The following is a 23,006-nucleotide window of genomic DNA, read 5'->3' as shown; positions in this document are numbered from 1 at the left end:
AAAAATGGCTGCTTTCACAAAACAAGACCAACTGAAACTGGGGTCTAGTGGGTGGAGGTCAATCTAAACACCGCTCTTCATATGATTTTATGTCTCTAAGACAGTTTCAGTAAACTGCATACTTAAGAGACCAGTGAGTCGTAAGGCTCAAAGAGAACTTAATGCCATTTTTGAGGACAAAGCGTCAAAGGGTCAGACGAAAAAAACCGATCAGACGAAAAATTGGTAGTACAAAAGACCAGCAGGATTAACATATCGGCTACAAAACTTCGACTGAGAGCACTTATAACAGATACGTAAGGTTTGGGTAAGTTTAGGGATTGATACCCATCGATTTGATGAGAGAGAAAGAGATGGGGGAGGGGGAATCGGCGCGTTGGAATAGAGGCGTAAACGATACGGTTAAAATATGGGCGGAGGTTAAATCAATCGGGGATGAAAAGCAGTGAAACTAAACAAAAATTCTATTTTATGAAAGTAACGTCAAAGCAATTTTGGAGTTAATTCGACACACCAATTACCTTTGTGCAAAGGCAAACATAGCTGGCAGATTGCCAGAAAATAGCCGCAATGGACTCGTAGATCGGCAGTCTAAAACAGTAAAAAAGACAGACCAAAAAAAATCGTCTTTTCATTGAAGGCTGATCTGTTATATTTCGATGAAAAATCTGTATAAGTTATTGCTGCCTCATTTAGCTGATCTCAAATAACCTTCATTTAGAGTGACACGCACCCATTTGACCTTATCTCTTTGAATTAAAATAAATAGAAGTCAATTTCAAAGTGAGGAGGTCATTTTTGAGAGCGGTAAGTCAAGTGTGACCAAAAATTTAATCACACTAAGAGCGAAATATGACGTCACGCATGCAATTCAGTTCAAATTGCATGAACGAATGAACAAAAAGTGGCTGTGACGTCATATGGTTGCAACAAAAATCATGACGACGAAATAAAAAACATAGCAGGACAAGTCCTGACGTACAATTCAAAGAAATTTCATTGACTAAACAGAAAACTAGACCTAGAACGGACTATGAATTGATTGGGAAAACCATTTAGAAAAAAATCCGACCCAAAAACCGAAAAAAACAGTAAAAATCAAAGTGAAATTGCCGCATGTGAACAAAAAACCACTAGCGAGAAAGCGAATTTTTGTTCCAACACCGTTTTCTCACTGTTTCGGCGTGACCAAAATCACTACTCCAATTTGACTTCAAAAATCATGAAAATGTGTGAACAGATCTTAAAAAACATAGCTGGCAGATTGCCAGAAAATAGCCGCAATAGATTCGTAGATAGGCAGTCTAAAAAAACAGTAAAAAAGACAGACCAAAAAAATTTGTCTTTTCAGTGAAGGCTGATCTGTTATATTTTGATTAAAAATCTGTATAAGTTATTGCTGCCTCTATTAGCTGATCTCAAATAACCTTCATTTAGAGTGATACACACCCATTTGACCTTATCTCTTTGAATTAAACTAAATAAAAGTCAATTTCAAAGTGAGGAAGTCATTTTTGAGAGTGAGGTAAGTCAAGTGTGACCAAAAATTTAATCACGCGCATGAACAAAAAAACTCGCTCCACTAAGAGCGAAAAATGACGTCACACATGCAATTCAGTTGAAATTGCATGAACGAATGAACAAAAAATGGCTGTGACGTCATATGGTCGTAACAAAAATCATGACGACGAAATAAAAAAAAACCAAGAGAAGGCCAATAATAGCCTCAGCTATCGCTGTGCGGCTATTAAAAAAGACAGCGCCCCAATACAATTCAAATTCTTTGAATTGTAAAAAACCAAGAGAAGGCCAATAATAGCCCCAGCTATCGCTGTGCGGCTATTAATAAACTATTTACATCTTTATTACTGCTCAATATAAAAACCAGACAAGGTGACCAGAAGAGTGTGTAACCCACTAAAACAAAAACAACAAACAAACCGACTACCCTCGGATGAACTGCTCTCGAACGGGGGGCAATTTAATTTAGGGGTGTAGCCTAGAAATTTATTATGGGTGCAAAAACTGGGACCTCCTGTGGGTTCGAACTCGCAACCTCAAGGATAGCAGTCAGACCCTATCCTCTAAGCTACAACGCCTTTGTGAGTCAACCGCTTTTATATTAGCAACAAACTTCATTTCAAGAATGCGAGCAACTGCAATCACTCAAAATGAAGAAAAGAAGCGTGAAAAAGTCACCCGAGAAGTAAAAGAATTTTCTATAACATAAGCTCTAAAGCTTCGAGTAAAAACTTCACATGAAAAAGACTCACGATTACAATAATTGCTTCAAACTTTGTTCGAGAGCAATTAACAACAAAACAACAGCACAGCTGATAATTCATTGCTGTTCAACTTCGGAGAAGTCGATAAAATTCATGTGGTAATATTCACCCCTAATTGCTCACTTAAGCAACTATTTTTTATCGCAACAAGAGTTGATTAAAACCTTTCATTGGTAGATAGATGACAGAGGACATTGTTAGAGCAAACAATCAAGTACTAAAATTGCAAAGTTTAACCTCAACGGTTCTACATTTAAAGCAGGATAGAAGAAATTACAAGCACGAACTTAAAGAAGCACAGAATTAAGTGAAGTTTTTGTGTTTTCAATCAGTTTTGGCTTAATATTACAACAGCAACAGAGTTGCTGTTAGAATGCAAAGTGGCAGATTGAGTCACCGGCAGATTACGCTATAATTGATTCCTAACATCTCAGATTTCCAGAAATTTACCCATGAACACCCGTGGAAATTTTTCCTGTTGCTGAGAAATTTAAAAATGGGAGGGGTGAACTTTGTATGGTGGGTTCGCACTTTGGTATTGACCTTCATTGCTCGAGGGCGAACCATCATAAGTATTGGATCCTTGTGGCGACAAGGAACTGTTGTCACTGCTCGGACTCAAGATGGTACTGATGGAAGGAACGCTCCCTTCGTGTAAAAATGGCATATTTTCTTCACCTTGGGCAAATACATAACCCTGATTTCCAGAAAAAGCTGCATTCGACAAGTCATCAAACTGAGGATTATTCCCTCCAAAATTGATTGGTGCTCCTGTTTGTGGAATGTCAGCGTTGGCAAGAACGTCATCAACATCGAAAGAGTCGAAAACGGGCATTTCCTTACCCATGGTCCCAATTAGATGGTTTACAGAATGATTTACTGGACCTGCAGTACCGCAAGCATCGTTTGGGTTAACAGAGAGTACGCTACTGGTGCAAGACATACTGGAGGGTGAATTTATTGTTCTTTCACTCATGCTCATACGACCAAGTCGGGCAGTCAATTCACTCATGCCAGTGAATCCGTCCTGATAGTCACCACTGCTATACTCGCTTTCCGACTTCACATCACAGTACTCTTTCAACTGTTCTACTTCAACAACTTCCGGGTATGAATCTCTAACTCTCCTCAACACTGAAATGCAAACATTAGCGTCGGACGAATTGCTCTTAAACGACCTCTAATTTATAGAAAATGGGCAAAAGTCAAATATTGACCAATATATTACGACAACAAATAGTGTCAAAGTCATAAAAATGCATTAAGTGCCCGCTGATTAATTCAAGCAATTGAATAGGCAAAATTAGAAACACGTGCTATCATTTTAACAGTACTCAAGAACAGAAAAACTGAACAAATAAGTCAAATTACCGCACGTGAGAAAAAATTTTCTTTTTAAAAATCGAAAATTTGTTTATACACCGATTTCTCAATCAACTTTAAATGTACTTTGAATAAAAATTCACGCCTCAAACTAACTCTAATTTTCACTCCCTTTGGTACTCCAGCGTGATTAAAATCATCACTCTAACTTGACTTCTCAATGACGTACAGAAGCCGCAAAAAGTGTGAACAGATCTAAATAAAAAGGCAGCACATCGATACAATCTAAATACTTTGCATTTTAAAAATTGGAGCACAAAAGAGTCTCTGAAAAACTAAGGGCAGCTCTTAATAAGCAAGAAAATTGAGCCAAATGGAAGAAAACGGTTATCAATGTGCAGCCGTTCTTTAAAAAACACTTTTCAAGGTTGGAAAGTAATTCACTTAGCGCGGCACATGATCAAAAAATTTTCGCGCTCAGAAGAAAATCAGTTCACAAAATCATTTTACTATCGCGTTTAGATCAAAACTCCAATAGAACAAGAGTACTTTCGGTTTTAAAAAACCTCAGGAAAACGAATACTCCTCTTCGGGTAGTTAAAAAAACCAGGGACACCCCAATATATTTCCGCTTAGCTTACAGCTTCGCAGCTCTGAAAATATAGTCTCACTACTCAGCGAAGTAACGAAAACCCAAAAATGACCTAAGTGTTACGTAAAGGTACGGTTAGCTGAACTGGTACCTCTATAACAGTGATTATGCAGGAGTTCTTTGAGGATTCTAATCAAGACACTTTTCTTATTCTCCACTCCAAAAGAATAATGGTGGAATTTTGTGCCTTCCCCAACACTCACAATATTCACACAGCCGAGCCGAGATGTGCTGAACCGAATCAAGGCTGTTCCAGGCTGAAACAAAAAGAAACGTAACTTTTTTTAACAATATGCCCATTTGCTGGTCGTTTCGATTGGTTAACTATCCCTTTAATACTGTTAAAACGTTTGTACCCCTCTCAACTAAGTAGGTGTATATTATTTGCCGTACTGGGGGATAATGTACGATAATGAATCAGGAAATATGTGGGTCAAATTATAAAAAAAATATAGCCGACAAATTGCCGAAAAATAGCCGCTGTTGACCCGCTTGACACACATCGGGATTGAAAAAGAAAAAAAGAGATAGAAACTCACAGTTTTTTTTCTAAGTGTCATTTTTTTCGGTGTGCAAATTCTGCATATTCGGTTTGAGCGATTGAGCATAATGCCAGCTAGCAATCGCTTTAATGAACTTTAATAATCTAATGCTCTATGACTTAATGACCAGGCTTTATATTCTTATCTTGTTTCTTTTGATCCTGCTCTTTTTACTTTGGCCGTATTCACAATATTGCGTAATTCAATGCATGCAAGAAATTAAAATCAATGCAGTTCGAATTCGAGTGAAGTATGTCATAAGTCGAGCGTGAAAATCATGACTTATGTAAAACGAAAAACGTGATCAAAAGGTAAAGCGAATTACAAAACATAGCATGACAAGTCTGAAAAACAATCTAAAGAATTAAATGAAAGACTAAGCAGTCAACCAACCGACCAGTAAACCAAATGATTATTTCGAATCAGAGGGAAAAACTGTTTCACAAATTTAGAAGAAACAACGTCATTCAAAATGGAAACAATTCAAGAACAAATATGTTAAATACCGTTCTTTATCAGAAGTGCTGCAGCTTCGCTTCGAATTTCTGATGTCACCTTCTTCAAAACCAAAGTGGTAATTCTTTTCTTCTGCGCATGAAACTAGCAACAACGTCAAAAATCTTTATTGACGACTTGAGTTCACGAACATTAAAAATGACAAAAAATCTTTAAAAACTATATGATTGCAAATTTGCCTTTTCTTACTAACAAAAAATTCACATGTCGGTCATCAAGACCAATTCATCCTTGGAAAAATCAAAATAATAAATAAATTATAGGGCAAGTGAGGAAGGGTTTCAACCTTTAAGAACCGCGCTTCGCACCACAAGTAAGTCTCCAAAACTGTTTCTGTGAATAGCCTACTTGGAGACTAGAGAGCTGAAGGGCTCTAAGAGCAATTAATGACCGCTGGGCGCTACCTGTTTATCATGTTTTTGAGGACGAAAAGTCAAAAGGGTCGGACACAAAATCGCATTTAAGAAGGCCAATAGGACTAATTGTAATTGCTACAAACTTTGTTTGAGAGCAATTAAAAACTCCAAAACTGACAAAAACGTTCAAAAAACATGAAAAAAATAGCAACTTTAAGCAAAAACTTGCTAAAATTCCTCCTACATTAAAATCATCAAATTAAATTTGTTGTCACATAAGACTACTAATTAACCCACTTTCAAGCTCGTAAAATAGACTCTTTGACCCCTTATGATAGAAAAACATGAAAAATGCCAAAAAATTCTGAAAAACTTAAAAAAATTGCAAAAATCTCAACAAATTATTGTAATTAAGTTTGGATTACCAAAAAATGCTGAAAAATATTTCTAGCTGGGGGAAGACTACTAGGAGCTTTAACCAATGTCAATTCAACACTCGTTTAGGAAAAAAACTAAAAAAAAACAGACAAAAAGGCATGAAAAACAGGACAATTTCAAAAAAGCATGAAGAACAGGACAAACTTCAGAAAGGGACTTTTCACCTTGAACTTAGACGCTGCTAGCAACTTCAGCACTTTAAACACTTGAAAGACTACTACAGTCCACTTAGGGCCTCAATTGCAACTTAATGCCCGCCGAGTTATAAGTTTATCCCGTTTCGAAAGCTAAAAAGTCATCAGAAAAAGTGCGGCATTTTAAAAAAAGACAGCGCGCCAATACAATCCAAATTCTTTGGATTGTAAAAAGAGAGCGCCTAAAAAACAGCCGCTGAGAGGATGACCGCGGCTATTAAAAATTCTTCAAATAATCAGTAATACGATGAAAAATACCAACTGGAAAGGATGCCAGGGCAGCTTCGGATTCTTCTTTGGAATAAATGCCAAAGTGAAATCCGTCGTAAATCAACTGACCGAAGTTCTCTTTAGACACAACTGTATCCCTGGTGCTCTCACTTCCACTATAATAAATAAAATATTATAGTCAGTTTTGTATTTTATAGTCATAAGTATAAAAACAACACTCTAGATCAAGATCCGTTTAAATTCTTGAACCGTAAAGCTTAGCAGACAACTTCATGAAAATTTTGGACACAGGCGGCTCAAATTTAAACATACCCATCAGGCTGCCGGAAAATATCTGCGATTGAATTCGGTAATCCCAATTGGCATTGGACTAAGAAAATGAGATTGACTGTTCTCTTCCACCAGAATATCAAAAGTACGAATATCAAATCAGCTTCATTTATTTTGGTAGTAAGGTTTACGTCTGTTTTTATATTAGTGTATAGAAGGATTAACATCAATATCAATAAGCATTAGAACTGGAAACAAAGGCTAGGTAAAAAAAAGTAACGGACATCTAAAAGTAGGCTTTATGGGATTATTCCGTTTCCACTTCTGATTTCGTTTATCGACATAGATTCCAATTAAGCAAGTGCTGATAGGAAGTTTTTGAGCAGAGACGTTGCGCTGAGATAAAAGATTCTTGCCTAAAGAAAATTAACAAAAACCGGAAAACATTTATCTGTGTCCATAGAATAGGGACGTCAAAAATAGAGCCGACAAACTGCCAGGAAATAGCCAGTTTTGACCCGCTTGATGCACATCGGGACTGAAACAGAAAAAGAGATCCTGAACCAATTAACGTCGGACAAGAATCTCAAACTACTGGAGAGGCAAACAATTTAACTATAGGCTTAAAAAATTTTATGGTGCAAAACTTCTGACTAGCGATGGGTTGGAACCCTCGATCTCTCAGATGAGATTCTTTGACATTACTAAGTACGCTACACCGATTATGTACGATCGTCGCATACAGTTGGTTTTATTTCAGCAACAAAATTAATTTCTGAATGCCAGCAATTCAAATCCCTCAACAAAATCTAAAGGTCAAGCGGACAAAAGAATGTTCTAGAAAAAAATTGTCAGGCAAAACAGAAAATTGGCAAAAACGAGAATGAACAATTTGACGAGTAGTGGCGTCACAGAACGATAAACGCAAAAACTATAAACAAAAATTTGTGAGCAGATCTAATAATAAGTAATAATTTTAGAATTAGAAAAATATTATTAGCATCTCAGTTAGGTTAAAAGGTGAGAAAAAAAGCAAACGTAGACAAGATTCAAAATTTTACCAAGAAAACAAATGCTATCTAAGTCAAGATTGAATGTTAAGACAACAATACAAAACGCCAAAAAATTGCTAATAGTTTTTCAAAACAAATAAATTCGAAGTCATGAAAAACACTAATTAAGAGTGCCGGGAAAAAGCCACGATAGACGTTTGTGACCTTCCATGGAATTGAAACAACTGAGGAAATAAGACAGACAGATTGGCCACCAGTCCTTTGATAGACCACCAGACTTTAGACTCTAATACCCAGGAATTAGGGCATATACGTCTGACACTACTTGGATGCGCATTATGGATCTTAAACTAGTAAATGTTCATTAAAACTTAAAGTTCATTAAGTGAGTTCAGAAATAATGTTTTGAGTGAGGTAAGTCACGCAATTGACCTAAAAGCAGAACAAATAACGTCACGCACACAAATTTAACTGCAAAACATAAGTCACTGAAATTGAAAAAGTCAATGGTAGCAAGAATCATCGATGAAGACGACGAATTAAATACGCAAAACATGAACTCAAACCATTAAATAGATCCATTCATACCTTGTTAGCAAACAATAAGAAGTGTCAGTAACGAGGCTAATTGATAAAAACAACAAAAGAAATGCAAAAGAACGATGATATTTTTTGAAAACAATTTGTGACGAAATATTGAACATAAATTGACTAACATCGGCCGAAAAGCTCTCGGACAACAGGCTAGGCAAACAATTTAGAAGATGGGTATAGGGTAGAGAAAACTTTGATAAAAAACTTTTGACTAGGTAAGGGTTTGAACCTGCGACCTCCAGGATAAGAGGCGCAAACATTAACCTCTATGCTCCATGGTCTATGTACCGTCATTTCCTGAAATCGTTTTATTTTATTACACTTAATTTCTGAAAACTATTTGTGAAAACTATTAATTTCTGAAAACTATTATTATTACACTAAATTTCCTATCACAATTGATGAGGCTCAGAAAAATTAGAAACTCAAACGTGAAAAACTCAATCGAGCAGTGAAATCGAAAGAATGTTCTAGAAAACGTCAAGCAAAAACTTACACGTTTACAATAATTGCTTCAACACATTTCGAGAGCAATGCAAAACCTTTGGATGTCAAGCTAAATTATCATATATCTTTTTTGAGCCCCAATAGTGGGCCAAAACGATTAACCATCACTGAGACTTAGAAACACGAAGAACTTTGAAACGGGGCAAAACTCAAAAAATCTGATATTCCATTCAAACAAACAGTGACTGAGTCATATAAACCACTAATTAGGCTTTGATGACTCCAAAAAACAAGTTAAAAATATTAGAACACGTGTAACACCTTTTGAAACCCTTAAAAAACATCGAGGGATACTAAGTCATATTGCAGCACGTTAAAAAATTCGCTTTCAAAAACCGAAAACTATTAGAGCACTAGTTTTACATTTCTTTAAAAGCACCGTAAAAAATACGCTTGAAAACTACTCCCTTTTCTCTGCCTATAGTACTCCGGCGTCACTGAAAACGACGCTATAATTTGACTTCTCAATGACATCATAAAGTTGAAAAAAGTGAAGAGATCTTAAAAAAAATTGTATCGATACAATCTAAATCCTTCGAATTTTAAACATAGCCGGCAGAATGCCGGAAAGTAGCCGCGATAGACGCTTGTGGCCTCCATGAATTGGAACAACTAAAGAAACAAGATAGGCAGACTGACCAAAAGTACTTTAGTAGACCGCTACACTTTTTGGGTTAGATACGTACTCTCATTTTTATGATACGCATACGGTCTATAAGGAAACAGCCCTAAGAACTTCTTCAAAATTGATTTTTGAAATCAAAAACTCAAGACTCACACTCAAGAATTAGGGCATATAAGTTTGGCACTACTTAGATGCACACTATTGATCTTAAACTAGTAAATGTTCATAAAACTTAAAGTTCATTAAGTGAGTTCAGAAGTCATTTTTGAGTGAGTTAAGTCAACTTCAAGAAGTCAGGGTAAGATAAAACAAAAATCTGCTAGACGAAGTTAAAAACATAGCAGGACAAGTCCTGACGTACAATTCAAAGAATTTTCATTGACTAAGCAGAAAACTAGAGCTAGAATGGACTATGAATGGATTAGGAAACCTAGGAAACCATTTAGCAAAAAATCCGATCCAAAAACTTGAAAAAACAGTAAAAATCAAAGTGAAATTGCCGCATGAGAGCAAAAAACCACTAGCGAGAAAGCAAATTTTTGTTCAAACACGGTTTTCTCACTCTACTTTGAATTTAGAGCAAAAAAAATTAAGGCCGCAAAACCACTCGCTCCACTTCCTGTTTCGGCGTGAACAAAATTACTCCTCCAATTTGTCTTCAAAAATCATAAAAATGTGTGAACAGATCTTAAAAAAGGACAGCGCCCCAACACAATTCAAATTCTTTGAATTTAAAAAAGTAGGAGCGCAATAATAGCCGCCTGGAATTGCTGACGCGGCTATTAAACATAAACCGACTACCCTCGGATGAACTGCTCTCGAACGACAGTCGGGGGGATTTAATTTAGGGTTGTAGCTTAGAAATCTTTTTATGGGCGCAAAACTGGGACCTCCTGCGGGTTCGAACTCGCAACCTCAAGGATCGCAGTCAGACCCTAACCACTAAGCTACAACGCTTTTGTGAATCAACCGCTTTTATATTAGACCGCAATAATAGCAGGCTGGAATCGCTGACGAGGCTATTAAAAAGGAGAGTGCCTAAAAATGAGCCCTTGAGAGGCTTAAGGTGGTTATTAAACAGAGGAGTTTGATTCAAGAAATAGTTGTAATAAGAATTTCAGTAGGAAAATCATTCACTACACGCAGCGTATGAACAAAAAATTTCTCACGCTAAGATAATTAGTTCACATGGAAATTTTACTCACTTTCGCTTTTATGTAAACACGCCGCCTGAACAAATAGTACTTCTAGTTACAAAAGGCAAAAAACCAATACTCCTCTTCGAGTCGTAAAAAAGACAGCTCCTCAATACAAGAGTATCGCAACATAACTACGCTCAACTTACAGCTTCACAGCTAAAAACATTACCGACTAAAGTCGAGCGAATTGCTCTCTCAGAACGATTGACTTTGTTAGAAGCTAGCCGGGGCTTAGGGATGCTAGCATTAGGGGGGGGGGGGGAGGTGACTAAGGGGGTCAAACTTTTAAGACTAAGAACAGCCCCCTTACACCCGGAAAATGTCTCCTCACAGTTTCGGTGATTAAAATACTCAGAGACTAGTATGGCCAAAGGCCCTAAGTGAGTTGGTCGGCCACTTAATCCCTCCGAGCGCTACCTGTTAATCTCGTTTTTGAGAACGAAAAGTGAAATGTGTCAGAGAAAAAATTGTCAAGCGAAAAATTGCATAAACATAGCTGGCAGATTGCCAGAAAATAGCCGCAATAGATTCGTAGATCGGCAGTCTAAAAAACAGTAAAACAGACAGACTAAAAAAATTCGTCTTTTCATTGAAGGCTGATCTGTTATATTTTGATTAAAAATCTGTATAAGTTATTGCTGCCTCTATTAGCTGTTCTCAAAAAACCTTCATTTAGAGAGACACACACCCATTTGACCTTATCTCTTTCAATTAAAGTAAATAAAAGTCAATTTCAAAGTGAGGAAGAGTGAGGTAAGTCAAGTGTGACCAAAAATTTAATCACGCGCATGAACAAAAAAACTCGCTCCACTAAGAGCGAAAAATGACGTCACACATGCAATTCAGTTAAAATTGCATGAACGAATGAACAAAAAGTGGCTGTGACGTCATATGGTCGTAACAAAAATCATGACGACTAAATAAAAATACATAGCAGGACAAGTCCTGACACACAATTCATAGAATTTTCATTGACTAAACAGAAAACTAGACCAGGAACGGACTATGAATGGATTGGGAAAACCATTTCCAAAAAAATACGATACAAAAAATTGAAAACACTGTAAAAATCAAAGTGAAATTGCCGCATGTGAACAAAAAACCACTAGCGAGAAAGCGAATTTTTGTTCAAAGACCGTTCTCTCACTCTACTTTAAATTTAGAGCGAAAAAATTTCACGCCGCATAACCACTCGCTTTTTCGCTCCACTTCCTGTTTCGGCATGACCAAAATCACTACTCCGATTTGACTTTAAAAATCATGAAAATGTGTGAACGGATCTTAAAAAAAAGACAGCGCCCCAATACAATTCAAATTCTTTGAATTGTAAAAAAAACCAAGAGAAGGCCAATAATAGCCCCAGCTATCGCTGTGCGGCTATTAAAAAACCACAAGACTAATATTAGTGCTACAAACTTTGTTTGAGAGCACATAATCAAATAGTTTTTCTTGAAAATGACATTGAAGTTTGAAATGTGACCGATGATAGCCTCTCAGCTATCTATTAACATAAAAGCATAAAAACTTACGATCTCTCGAGTCCAATTGAATCGCAAATATTTCTGAACCAGTTCCAGATTCGAATGCCATCCTTTGAGCCTTTGACAACCACCTTTCCTTCAACGTATTTATCTTTAATTAGTTCATTAGCATTCATTTTGTGGTTTAATGATGCTTTGCGAAAACTAGAGAGTGCCGAGATCATCGATTTCTTCGTCGCGCCACAACACTTGAACCAATCAACTGTTTTCTTCCTCTCCCTCTGAAGAAAACAAACATTTCACATTACTAGTGTTTATAAGCATTTGCCAAATGTGAATTGTTAAATTGTATGCATAGGATTTTACATCCAACTCGCGGGCCCTCGCTTTGCTTTCTAGTGGAACACTTAATGGCAGAATGCTGCAATATCACATTATATGCAGTCCTCCTGATTGCATTAGTCAAGTCTAGGACTCGGACATTTGACAGCGCAAGGAAAACTGCTCTTTCATCAGAAAGATGCTCAGGAAGTGGCGGCCTTGAAGCATACACAGCAGATTCAGTCAATGCAGTTGAAGTTGTCAGAGCGTTAGCATAAATCAAATCAAGAGCTACAAGTAGAAAGGCTAGAGTGAACACAGCTTAAAACTGCAAATGAAAGGCTGAGTAAAATGAAATTTGAACTTGACACAAAATAATCAGAACATAACCGACTAACGACCTAACATCGGGTGAATTGCTCTCAAACGACAGGCTGGCTTTGGTAGTACCCAGCTTGGGAGAGATGCTGGCATGGGGGGTGCGCTGTTGGGGGGGGGGGGGTGGGAGGGGGTTACTAAAAAACGAACACGTTAATTCCTGAAATGATATATAAAATACATAATGCAGGTAGTGTATGTAATACGTAAATAACTGCTATTCTCGCACCACAATTCTAAATGCTATTTTTAAATGCTAACAAAAACCTGGCTCAAGTGTGAAAAGGACCACAGACTTCAGGACATCTACAATCAAAAATATACTGCCTTTCGCTATGATAGACAGCAAAGTGGAAACGCTACAAAAGGTGGAGTTCTCTTAGTTTTAATACTAAATCAAAGAAGAAGAGCGATTCTGATGATGACTATATAAACACAGCCGGCAGATTTCCGGAAAATTGCCGCCGTTGATGCGCTAGACGCACATCGGGATTGGAGCAGAAAAAGAAAACATACCCTGCAGATTTCCGGAAAATTGCCGCCGTTGATGCGCTAGACGCACATCGGGATTGGAACAGAAAAAGAAAACATACCCGGCAGATTGCCGGAAAATAGCCGCCGTTGGTTCCCATAACTCTATTGGGATTGAAAGAAAAGAAAATATCAACAAAAATTGATTTCTGAATAAAAACATTTTTAAGTGCGATTTATTTTGATGTCATTTCGTAATTGAACCTACTCCTGTCTCTCAGTGAGAGGCTACAGGGTCTAGTATCAATACCAATAAGCATTGCAGATAGTAACTAAAACTTATGAGAACAAAGTTCAAGTACCGGGCATCTCAAAATGGGCTTTATGGGTTTATCCCGTTTCAATTTCTGACTTTTTTATACTGACTCCCTTCATTTTGAATTGCTTTGCTGAGCAGCTGCTGTTTAAAAGGATTGCATTAGTCAGTCTAGGTCTCGGACATTTGACAGCGCAAGGAAAACTGCTCTTTCATCAGGAAGATGCTCAGGAAGTGGCGGCCTTGAAGCATACACAACAGATTCAGTCAATGCAGTTGAAGTTGTCAGAGCGGTAGCATAAATAAAATCAGGAGCTACAAGTAGAAAGGCTAGAGTGAACACAGCTTAAAACTGCAAATGAAAGGCTGAGTAAAATGAAATTTGAACTTGACACAAAATAATCAGAACATAACCGACTAACGACCTAACATCGGGTGAATTGCTCTCAAACGACAGGCTGGCTTTGGTAGTACCCAGCTTGGGAGAGATGCTGGCATGGGGGGTGCGCTGTTGGGGGGGGGGGTGGGAGGGGGTGACTAAAAAACGAACACGTTAATTCCTGAAATGATATATAAAATACATAATGCAGGTAGTGTATGTAATACGTAAATAATCAGAAAAAGTCATTTTCGAATTATGAACACCGAATAATTGAATAGGTAGATAGATAAATAGATTAAAATATAGATCGGTAGGAACAGCAAACATCATAAACTAAATTTAAATTCAAGCCATGTTAATTGGCCGAACTGCATTTGGCATGGTTCCTTCTTAAATTTTTCTAAAAAGTCAGCTTTATTTTTTGGCAGTTGCAGAACATCTTGACAAGGTTTCATTCGCCCTCAAAATTACATTATGATATCTTACACCACTATTGATCACCCCTGGTTCAAGGTATTTAGTTCTAGCAATTTTCTCGTCCGATTGTGAAAAAAACTTGGCCGTTGGCAATGGAATGCCAGAAATATTTTTAAATGCTAGCTTTCTATAATTGAAAAATTGTCTAGTGTATAGTGCAACCCTATATTGTATTCACATTCGAACAGGTAACATGTTATTGATCAGTTTAAGAGCGTGAGATGAATCAAGCTTTCCACGATTGTAGCAAGCATTGAAAGCCCAGTTTAATTGCTTTTTGCGAGTTGATATAAGATTCTCAGGTACTGAGCACAAAAGAACTGCTGGATATTGCAGGTCACTAAAAGAGAATTAATCATTTTTTGAAGCTTTCCGGAACGCTATTTCGTAATGCATAGACTGATTTTATGCCTTGTGCCATGCATCGTAATGCCTTGTGCCATGCTTCGTATGCCTTGTGCCATGCTTCGTATGCCTTGTGCCATGCTTCGTAAAGGTGGTTGACTGAGGGGGTCAAAGTTTTCAGAATAAGAACTGCCCATAGCACTATCCATAAATTTGTCTTGAAAACAGTTTTGGTGAATTACTTTTGACTGGTTTAAGGCGTCAGGCTCTAAGAGCTCTTAGTGCCATCCGGGCGTTATCTGTTTATTCCGTTTTTGAGGACAAAAAGTCAAATTGGTCGACAAAAAATCGGTCAAGCAAAAAGTCTCATTAAAAAGACATGACTAATATAGTTGCTATGAACATCGTTCGAGAGCAATTAATCAAAACTCGATTCCAAATAATCAGATCGAGAATGCAGAACATGCTGAAAAGCAGCAATCCAAGATCAACGAGATCTTTAGCAAGTACTCGTTGAAACAAAAATCTGATAATACAATTGTTGGCCTAACAAAAACTTGGCTCAAGTGTGAAAAGGACCACAGACTTCAGGACATCTACAATCAAAAATATACTGCCTTTCGCTATGATAGACAGCAAAGTGGAAACGCTACAAAAGGTGGAGTTCTCTTAGTTTTAATACTAAATCAAAGAAGAAGAGCGATTCTGATGATGACTATATAAACACAGCCGGCAGATTTCCGGAAAATTGCCGCCGTTGATGCGCTAGACGCACATCGGGATTGGAGCAGAAAAAGAAAACATACCCTGCAGATTTCCGGAAAATTGCCGCCGTTGATGCGCTAGACGCACATCGGGATTGGAACAGAAAAAGAAAACATACCCGGCAGATTGCCGGAAAATAGCCGCCGTTGGTTCCCATAACTCTATTGGGATTGAAAGAAAAGAAAATATCAACAAAAATTGATTTCTGAATAAAAACATTTTTAAGTGCGATTTATTTTGATGTCATTTCGTAATTGAACCTACTCCTGTCTCTCAGTGAGAGGCTACAGGGTCTAGTATCAATACCAATAAGCATTGCAGATAGTAACTAAAACTTATGAGAACAAAGTTCAAGTACCGGGCATCTCAAAATGGGCTTTATGGGTTTATCCCGTTTCAATTTCTGACTTTTTTATACTGACTCCCTTCATTTTGAATTGCTTTGCTGAGCAGCTGCTGTTTAAAAGGACTTTGAGCAGAATGACAGAAGAGTGAAACTAGCCCAGAGAAGTCACAGATTTCACGCAAAATGTCGAAAAAGCGGCAAAATGGGTAAAGCGAAAAAAAGTTTAACGAAGTAAAAAAAAATTAGGAGCGCTATAATAGCCGGCTGAGAAGATGAGGGCGGCCATTAAAAAGAGATAGAAATCGACAAAATTTTTTTCCTAAGTTTCAAAAATTGTTCTAACTCAGTTTGCAGTTTCAGTTAAATTCCGAACTCATGCTTGCTTCAGCTTCTAAACTGAAGGGTATTAAGCTTAATACTAATATCAGCTATCAATCGCTCTAATGAACTTTAATAACCTAATGCTTTCCGTCTTAATGACCGAGCTTTATCGGTTTATCCCGTTTCTTTAGATTTTGCTCTTTCGATATTCACGTATTCACTACATGGCGTAATTCCATGCGTGAAAGAATTTAGAATCCCCTCAGTTGAAACAGTGAGCGAGGTAAGTTAGAAATGACTTATGTAAAAAGAAAAACGTGATCAAAAGGCCAGTTAAAAAAGGAGAGCGACCAAATAATAGCCATTTGAGAGGCTGACCGCGGCTATTAATCAATTACTTGAACGACAAAAACAAAAACGGTTCAGATACATTTTTCATCCATTATGATCCAAAAGTTGGAAAGCAAAAAATAGCACGAAAAAAACACCTCATTGTTTATATAACGGAAGGTAATTACCCAATCGACAAAAATGTTCACATATTTGATTTTGAAAATAAAATTGATCACCGTACCAAATAGGCACAATAAAACAGGATCGCATTACAAAAAGTAGAAACAATAATCAAATTTTTCGGCAAGTTAACTGATTCAATCAACGATTTCACATCGGAACTAAGGCTTTGTGACTAGAATTTCACACACAAAACGAAGCATGCAGAAAAATATGCACAGTTCAACTCAACTTTGTCTTCTATCATTCAAAAGCATAGTTTTTGAACAATAGAAGACAAAGTTGAGTTGAACTGAGCATATTTTACTGCATGCTCCATATTGTATGTGAAATTATAGTCACAAAGCCTTAGTTCTGATGTGAAATCAATGATTGAATAATTTGCTTTGCCGAAAAAAGATTGATTTGTTGGTCTCTGTCTTTTTGTGATGTGCTCTAGCTTTATGCGTGTTTTAAAAATAATTACCTTTCCAAACAAAAAATCTATCTCGACACGAAAAATGGCCTCTCAATAACGGTACTCGAAACACAACTGTAGATAATAGCAAAATTTCCAGCCATAAAAATCTTCTGGTGAATCTCTGTATGACAGCAAACAAATAGTGAACGTGTCTTTCCGATTCTCTAAATTACGTGCTTACTTTGGTAAAAGCAGGCCGATTAAATCGGATAAAATATATAAGAGAAAATCAGTTAGTTCTCTTTATCACATCAAAAGAAGTTTTACATTATTTCAAAACGCTTACGTACTTTGAACCGATAGGACCCACAGATAACCCTGCTTGCGCTCTTTATAGAATTCAATGATGTATTAATGCACCCTATCGAGGTAAAATACTTCCAGTATCATAAAGTAAGCCGACACTACGCCACTACTCAAAAATCAAGCTAGCATAAATCCTGAAAATTACAGAACTATACCAATAACTAGTTCACTTTCTGGAGTTTTCAAATGATTTTACTTAGAGATCAAATAGTTCAAATTTTAATTAGAAAAAAAATTCCCCAGAAACTTAATTTGGTTTTCGATTGAAAAAATAAGATGGATACTCTAATTTTCAGCACTGAAAACCTCAGATTTCAAATTGAAGAAATATAAAACAAATGCATTACTATATCTGTCTAAAGCGTTTAATTCAATTGATAACAACATTTTGATTTCGAAGCTTGAGGAAAAAAGATTCAGCGCAATGAATCAAATATTGACACTTGACTACTTGTCCGAACAGCACAAGAAAACAAGAGCTACCGGCAATGAATCGGACTTGATTTAACTTTATCAAGGTGTACCACGAGGAACAATACTCTGAGCACTACTATTCGATTTATATGCCAATGATGTAAGATGAAAAACACCAAATGGTTATCCATTAATGCAGTACCAAAGATGACGCACTTATGTTTACGCAGTCATGATATAGATATGAGTTAGAAAATGATCTGATAGAAGCCTTGCACTCTGTTATTGTTAATCAGAAAAGCACCGTCTAACTGTGAACTCCTCAACAACAGATCAACGTTTCCTGCAAAAATCGAACGCTTTCTAAACACCGATAAAAAGCTGCAAATATGATATTGTTCAATTACAATAAGTAATCAGTGAAATACTAAGATGTACATATCGGCTCCTCGAGGAGCGATATAAGTAGTTCAATCAAATGCTGGTTTTCAGCTGACAAAGAAAAATTGTACAAAATACCAGAAGACTAAGAAACAATCCGAAATTGGCAGAAAACTCAGAAGCCGCCCGCTTGTGTACGTAACCAATTAACGACTGACAAAACTTTCAAATGACAAACAAGGAATCAATTTTAATGTACCCTGCTCAATGCGGATAACCGGCTGTTAGAGGGACGCCAAATAGTTTCACTATGGTTTCGAAATTAAGGCGCATTTCTCAAAAACGTGAGAATAACCAATCAATAGAAAAGTCAAATATGTCAACAAATTTTTTTTGCATAATTTTTTCCAGTCAAGTATTGACCGGAGGCGGTCAAGTGTTGTGTCATTATTGTGTCCTCGAAAGCAATTCTCCGTTTGATTATATATTAGTGGGAAAGGGACGATGGTAGCCAACTTTAGGCGCTGCCAATAAATTATTTTTGTAGAAGCTCATGCACCATTTTTTCTGTAAAAAATATATCTCTCTCAAGAACAGAAAACATAGCTGACAGATTGCCAGAAGATAGCCGGAATAGCTTCGTAGATCTGCAGTCTCCAAAAAACAGTAAAAGAGACACCAAAAAAATCGCCTTTTCATTGAAGGCTGATATGTTATATTTTGATCAAAAATTTATATAAGTTTTTTGCTGCCTCTATTAGCTGCTCTCAAAAAACCTTCATTTAGAGTGACACACACCCATTTGACCCGATCTCTTTAATTGAAGTAAATAAAAGTCAATTTCAAAGTGAGGAAGAGTGAGGTAAGTCAAGTGTGACCAAAAATTTAATCACGCGAATGAACAAACTCGCTCCACTAAGAGCGAAAAACGACGTCACGCACGGATTTCAGTTGAAATTGCATGAACGAATGAACAAAAAGCAGATTTGAAAAGGTTGTGACGTCATATGATCGTAACAAAAATCGCGACGGCGAAATAAAAAAAACATAGCAGGACAAGTCCTGACGTACAATTCAAGAATTTTCATTGACTAAACAAAAAACTAGACCTAGAACGGACTATGAATGGATTGGGAAAACCATTTTGCAAAAAATCCGATCCAAAAAATTGAAAAAACAGTAAACATCAAAGTGAAATTGCTGCATGTGAACAAAAAACTTAGCGAGAAAGCGAATTTTTGTTCAAACACCGTTTTCTCACTCTACTTTAAAATAAGAGCGAAAAAATTTCACGCCGCAAAACAACTCGCTTTTCGCTCCACTTCCTGTTTCGGCGTGACCAAAATCACTACTCCAATTTGACTTTAAAAATCTTGAAAATCTGTGAACAGATCTTTAAAAAAAGACAGCGCCCCAATACAATTCAAATTCTTCGAACTGTAAAAAACCAAGAGAAGGCCAATAATAGCCCCAGCTATCGCTGTGCGGCTATTAATAATAGAGTTCAAAATGATATTTTAAATTAGATGTTTTGGCACGATGTAATGCAAGTCCCACATCCATAACCCGGAAATTTTTGAAACATTTCATCTCTAAAGAATGCAAAAGGACTCACATTGTTCCCCTTGCTACTTGGAAAGTTTTTACAGGCAAAGGGCGAAATGAAAAAACATAGCTGGCAGATTGCCAGAAAATAGCCGCAATAGATTCGTAGATCGGCAGTCTAAGAAAAACAGTGAAAAAAAAGACAGACAAAAAAATTCGTCTATTCATTGATGGCTGATCTGTTATATTTTGATTTAAAATCTTTATAACTTATTGCTGCCTCTATTAGCTGGTCTCAAATAACCTTCATTTAGAGTGACACACACCCATTTGACCTTATCTCTTTGAATTAAAGTAAATAAAAGTCAATTTCAAAGTGAGGAAGTCATTTTTGAGAGTGAGGTAAGTCAAGTGTGACCAAAAATTTAATCACGCGCATGAACAAAAAAACTCGCTCCAATAAGAGCGAAAAATGACGTCACACATGCAATTCAGTTGAAATTGCATGAACGAATGAACAAAAAGTGGCTGTGACGTCATATGGTCGTAACAAAAATCATGACGACGAAATAAAAAAAAAAACCAAGAGAAGGCCAATAATAGCCCCGCTATCGCTGTGCGGCTATTAATTACATTATTTTTCAAATGTTTGAAATCTGCAAATATTACCAAGAACAGCTCGTTATTACCTCAGAAGTGCCTTCATGAGATGGCAGACAGATCTTTTTAAGCAGAAAAACAAATAGCCGGCAAAATGCTGGAAAACAGCCATCACAGAACACCATTGGGATTAAGAAATACAAAAATAAGTGCATTTCATGATTCAGCAATTGGGGTTCCTGAAAATTACATAGCTACCTCCTGACAAATAGCCGGCAAAATGCTGGAAAACAGCCATCACAGACCAGCATCGGGATTGAGAAATACAAAAATAAGTGCATTTCATGATTCAGTAATTGGGGTTCCTTAAAATTACATAGCTACCTCCTGACAAATAGCCGGCAAAATGCTGGAAAACAGCCATCACAGACCATCATCGGGATTGAGAAATACAAAAATAAGTGCATTTCATGATTCAGCAATTGGGGTTCCTGAAAATTACATCGCTACCTCCTGACAAAATCAAACAGCAAAAAAGAATTTTTTCGAAACGGTAGAGATTTTGACAAAAATGCCAATTATAGATACAAATTTTCATCCAACTTAATACAAAAAACACAATACCGGAGATGACCGGATTATCTATACCGCAGACTTGAGATTCCCAACAGTGCAGCAAAATCCTTACGCTAGTAAATCGAAACAAAATTCAAAGAGAAAATTGGAAAACAAAAAATCAGTTTATTTTGGTAAAGTTTTAAAAAAACGCCTCATTTCAAACACAGAGGAATTCACAAGAATTATCGAAAAACATTATCATAAACACTGTTCACAAAACAGTCCGTTCAAAGATCCAAAGAAATTATTTTGAAAGCAAATACATAAAAATATGAGTGAATTTTGAACGACAATCGCTATTAAAAACGATTCAAGTTGATTGCCAAAAACATTGTACTATCAATTTCAAATGGCTACGCATTGATGCCCCGTGGTTCAAAAATAAATTCCACAAAAATTGAGCGGAATTGACAAAAGAACGACCAAAAACGGTTATCTAAACTCCCATGCTTTCAAAAACATTTTGAAGTCAAAAATTCATTCACTGCATACAGCGCCTTAACAAAAAATATCCTTGAAAACAAGCTATAGCACTAGAACAACAGCACTCAATTCATATTCTGATTCAAAAACTTTGCCATTTTTTTCAAATGCTTGAAATCTGTTAACATTATCTAGAAGAGGTCGTTATTACATTAGGAGTTCCTTCTTAAGATGACAGACAGATTCTTTAGAGATAGCCATTCAAAACATTGTACTATCATTTTCAAATGGCTACACATTGATACCCCGTGGTTCAAAAATAACTCCACAAAAAATGTGAACAAAAATTGAGCGGAACTGACAGCAGAACAACCAAAAACGGTTATCTTAACACTCCCATGCTTTCATAAACATTTTCCAGTCTTAAATTCATTCACTGCATGCAGCACCTTAAAACATCTTTATAAAAAAATTAGTTCACATGGTTATTTTATTCTCTTTTTGCCTTTGGGCCAGAGTGCCGCCAGAACAATTAGCACTGCCGGTTAGAAAACCTCAAAAAAAAAAAAAACCAATACTGCTCTTCGAACCAATACTACTACGTTTACAATGAATGTTTCAAACTACGTTCGAGAGAAATTGATCAAACAATCTGCGAACTCTCAGCATACGATTATGACATTCACAATTTGTTTAGCTAATAGCTCTTCGTTTTATTCTGTAACACAAAAAAAGGATCGTTGAAAACAAGCTATAGCACTAGAACAGCACAAAATTCATATTTTGTTTAAAAAAATTGCCGTTTTTTCAAATGTTTGAAATCTGCAAATATTATCAAGAAGAGGTCCTCATTAGATTAGGAGTTCCTTCTTAAGGTGAAAGACAGATTTTTTAGAGATAGCCCGCAAAATGCTACAAAACAGCCATCACTGAATGGCATCCGTATTAAGACGTAGAAAAACAAGTGTATTTCATGCTTTAGTATTTGGGGTGCTGTAAAGGTACATTACTACCTCCAAAAATGAAAGGATCGAAATACTCGAAACGTTTATAGTTTTGACAGAAAAGCAAGACATTGTGAAAATAGCAATAAAGATACAAATTCTCATCTATTTTAAACACTTAATACCAAATATGATTGGATTATTAATACAGCAAATTTGAAATTCCCGGCGGTGCAGAAAAATCCTTATTTTAGTAAATCAAAACAAAATACAAGGAGAAAAGAACAATTGGAAATAAACCGCAGAAACTGGTTTATCTAAGTAAAATTTTATGCAAACAAAAACATTACAGACTAAACGTCGGATGAATTGCTCTCGAACAACTAGTGGGAGCTCTAATCAATTGCAGCCGACTCCAGTCGGGGGGGGGAGTCTAAATGTGACTAAGAAATTC

At 36.6% G+C, this 23,006-nt stretch overlaps 1 protein-coding gene across 1 annotated transcript in view; it reads right to left on the bottom strand.

The window, feature by feature from the left end:
• Positions 1-2,438: 2,438 nt before the first annotated feature.
• Positions 2,439-23,006, bottom strand: part of LOC142354451 (uncharacterized) — a 33,486-nt gene continuing 12,918 nt past the window's right edge. Inside the window, exons 5-8 of the mRNA XM_075406749.1 lie at positions 12,275-12,507; positions 6,569-6,692; positions 4,352-4,517; positions 2,439-3,419 (exon numbers count right to left, since the gene is read on the bottom strand). Of these exons, the coding sequence (XP_075262864.1) occupies positions 2,776-3,419; positions 4,352-4,517; positions 6,569-6,692; positions 12,275-12,507 (1,167 nt within the window). The 3' untranslated portion in view covers positions 2,439-2,775. The remainder of the gene's footprint in view (positions 3,420-4,351; positions 4,518-6,568; positions 6,693-12,274; positions 12,508-23,006) is intronic.

Source organism: Convolutriloba macropyga, chromosome 15, assembly GCF_964194025.1.
Source record: "Convolutriloba macropyga chromosome 15, txConMacr16.3, whole genome shotgun sequence".
Classification (NCBI taxonomy): domain Eukaryota; kingdom Metazoa; phylum Xenacoelomorpha; order Acoela; family Convolutidae; genus Convolutriloba; species Convolutriloba macropyga.
This window is presented reverse-complemented; position numbering and strand designations above follow the sequence as displayed.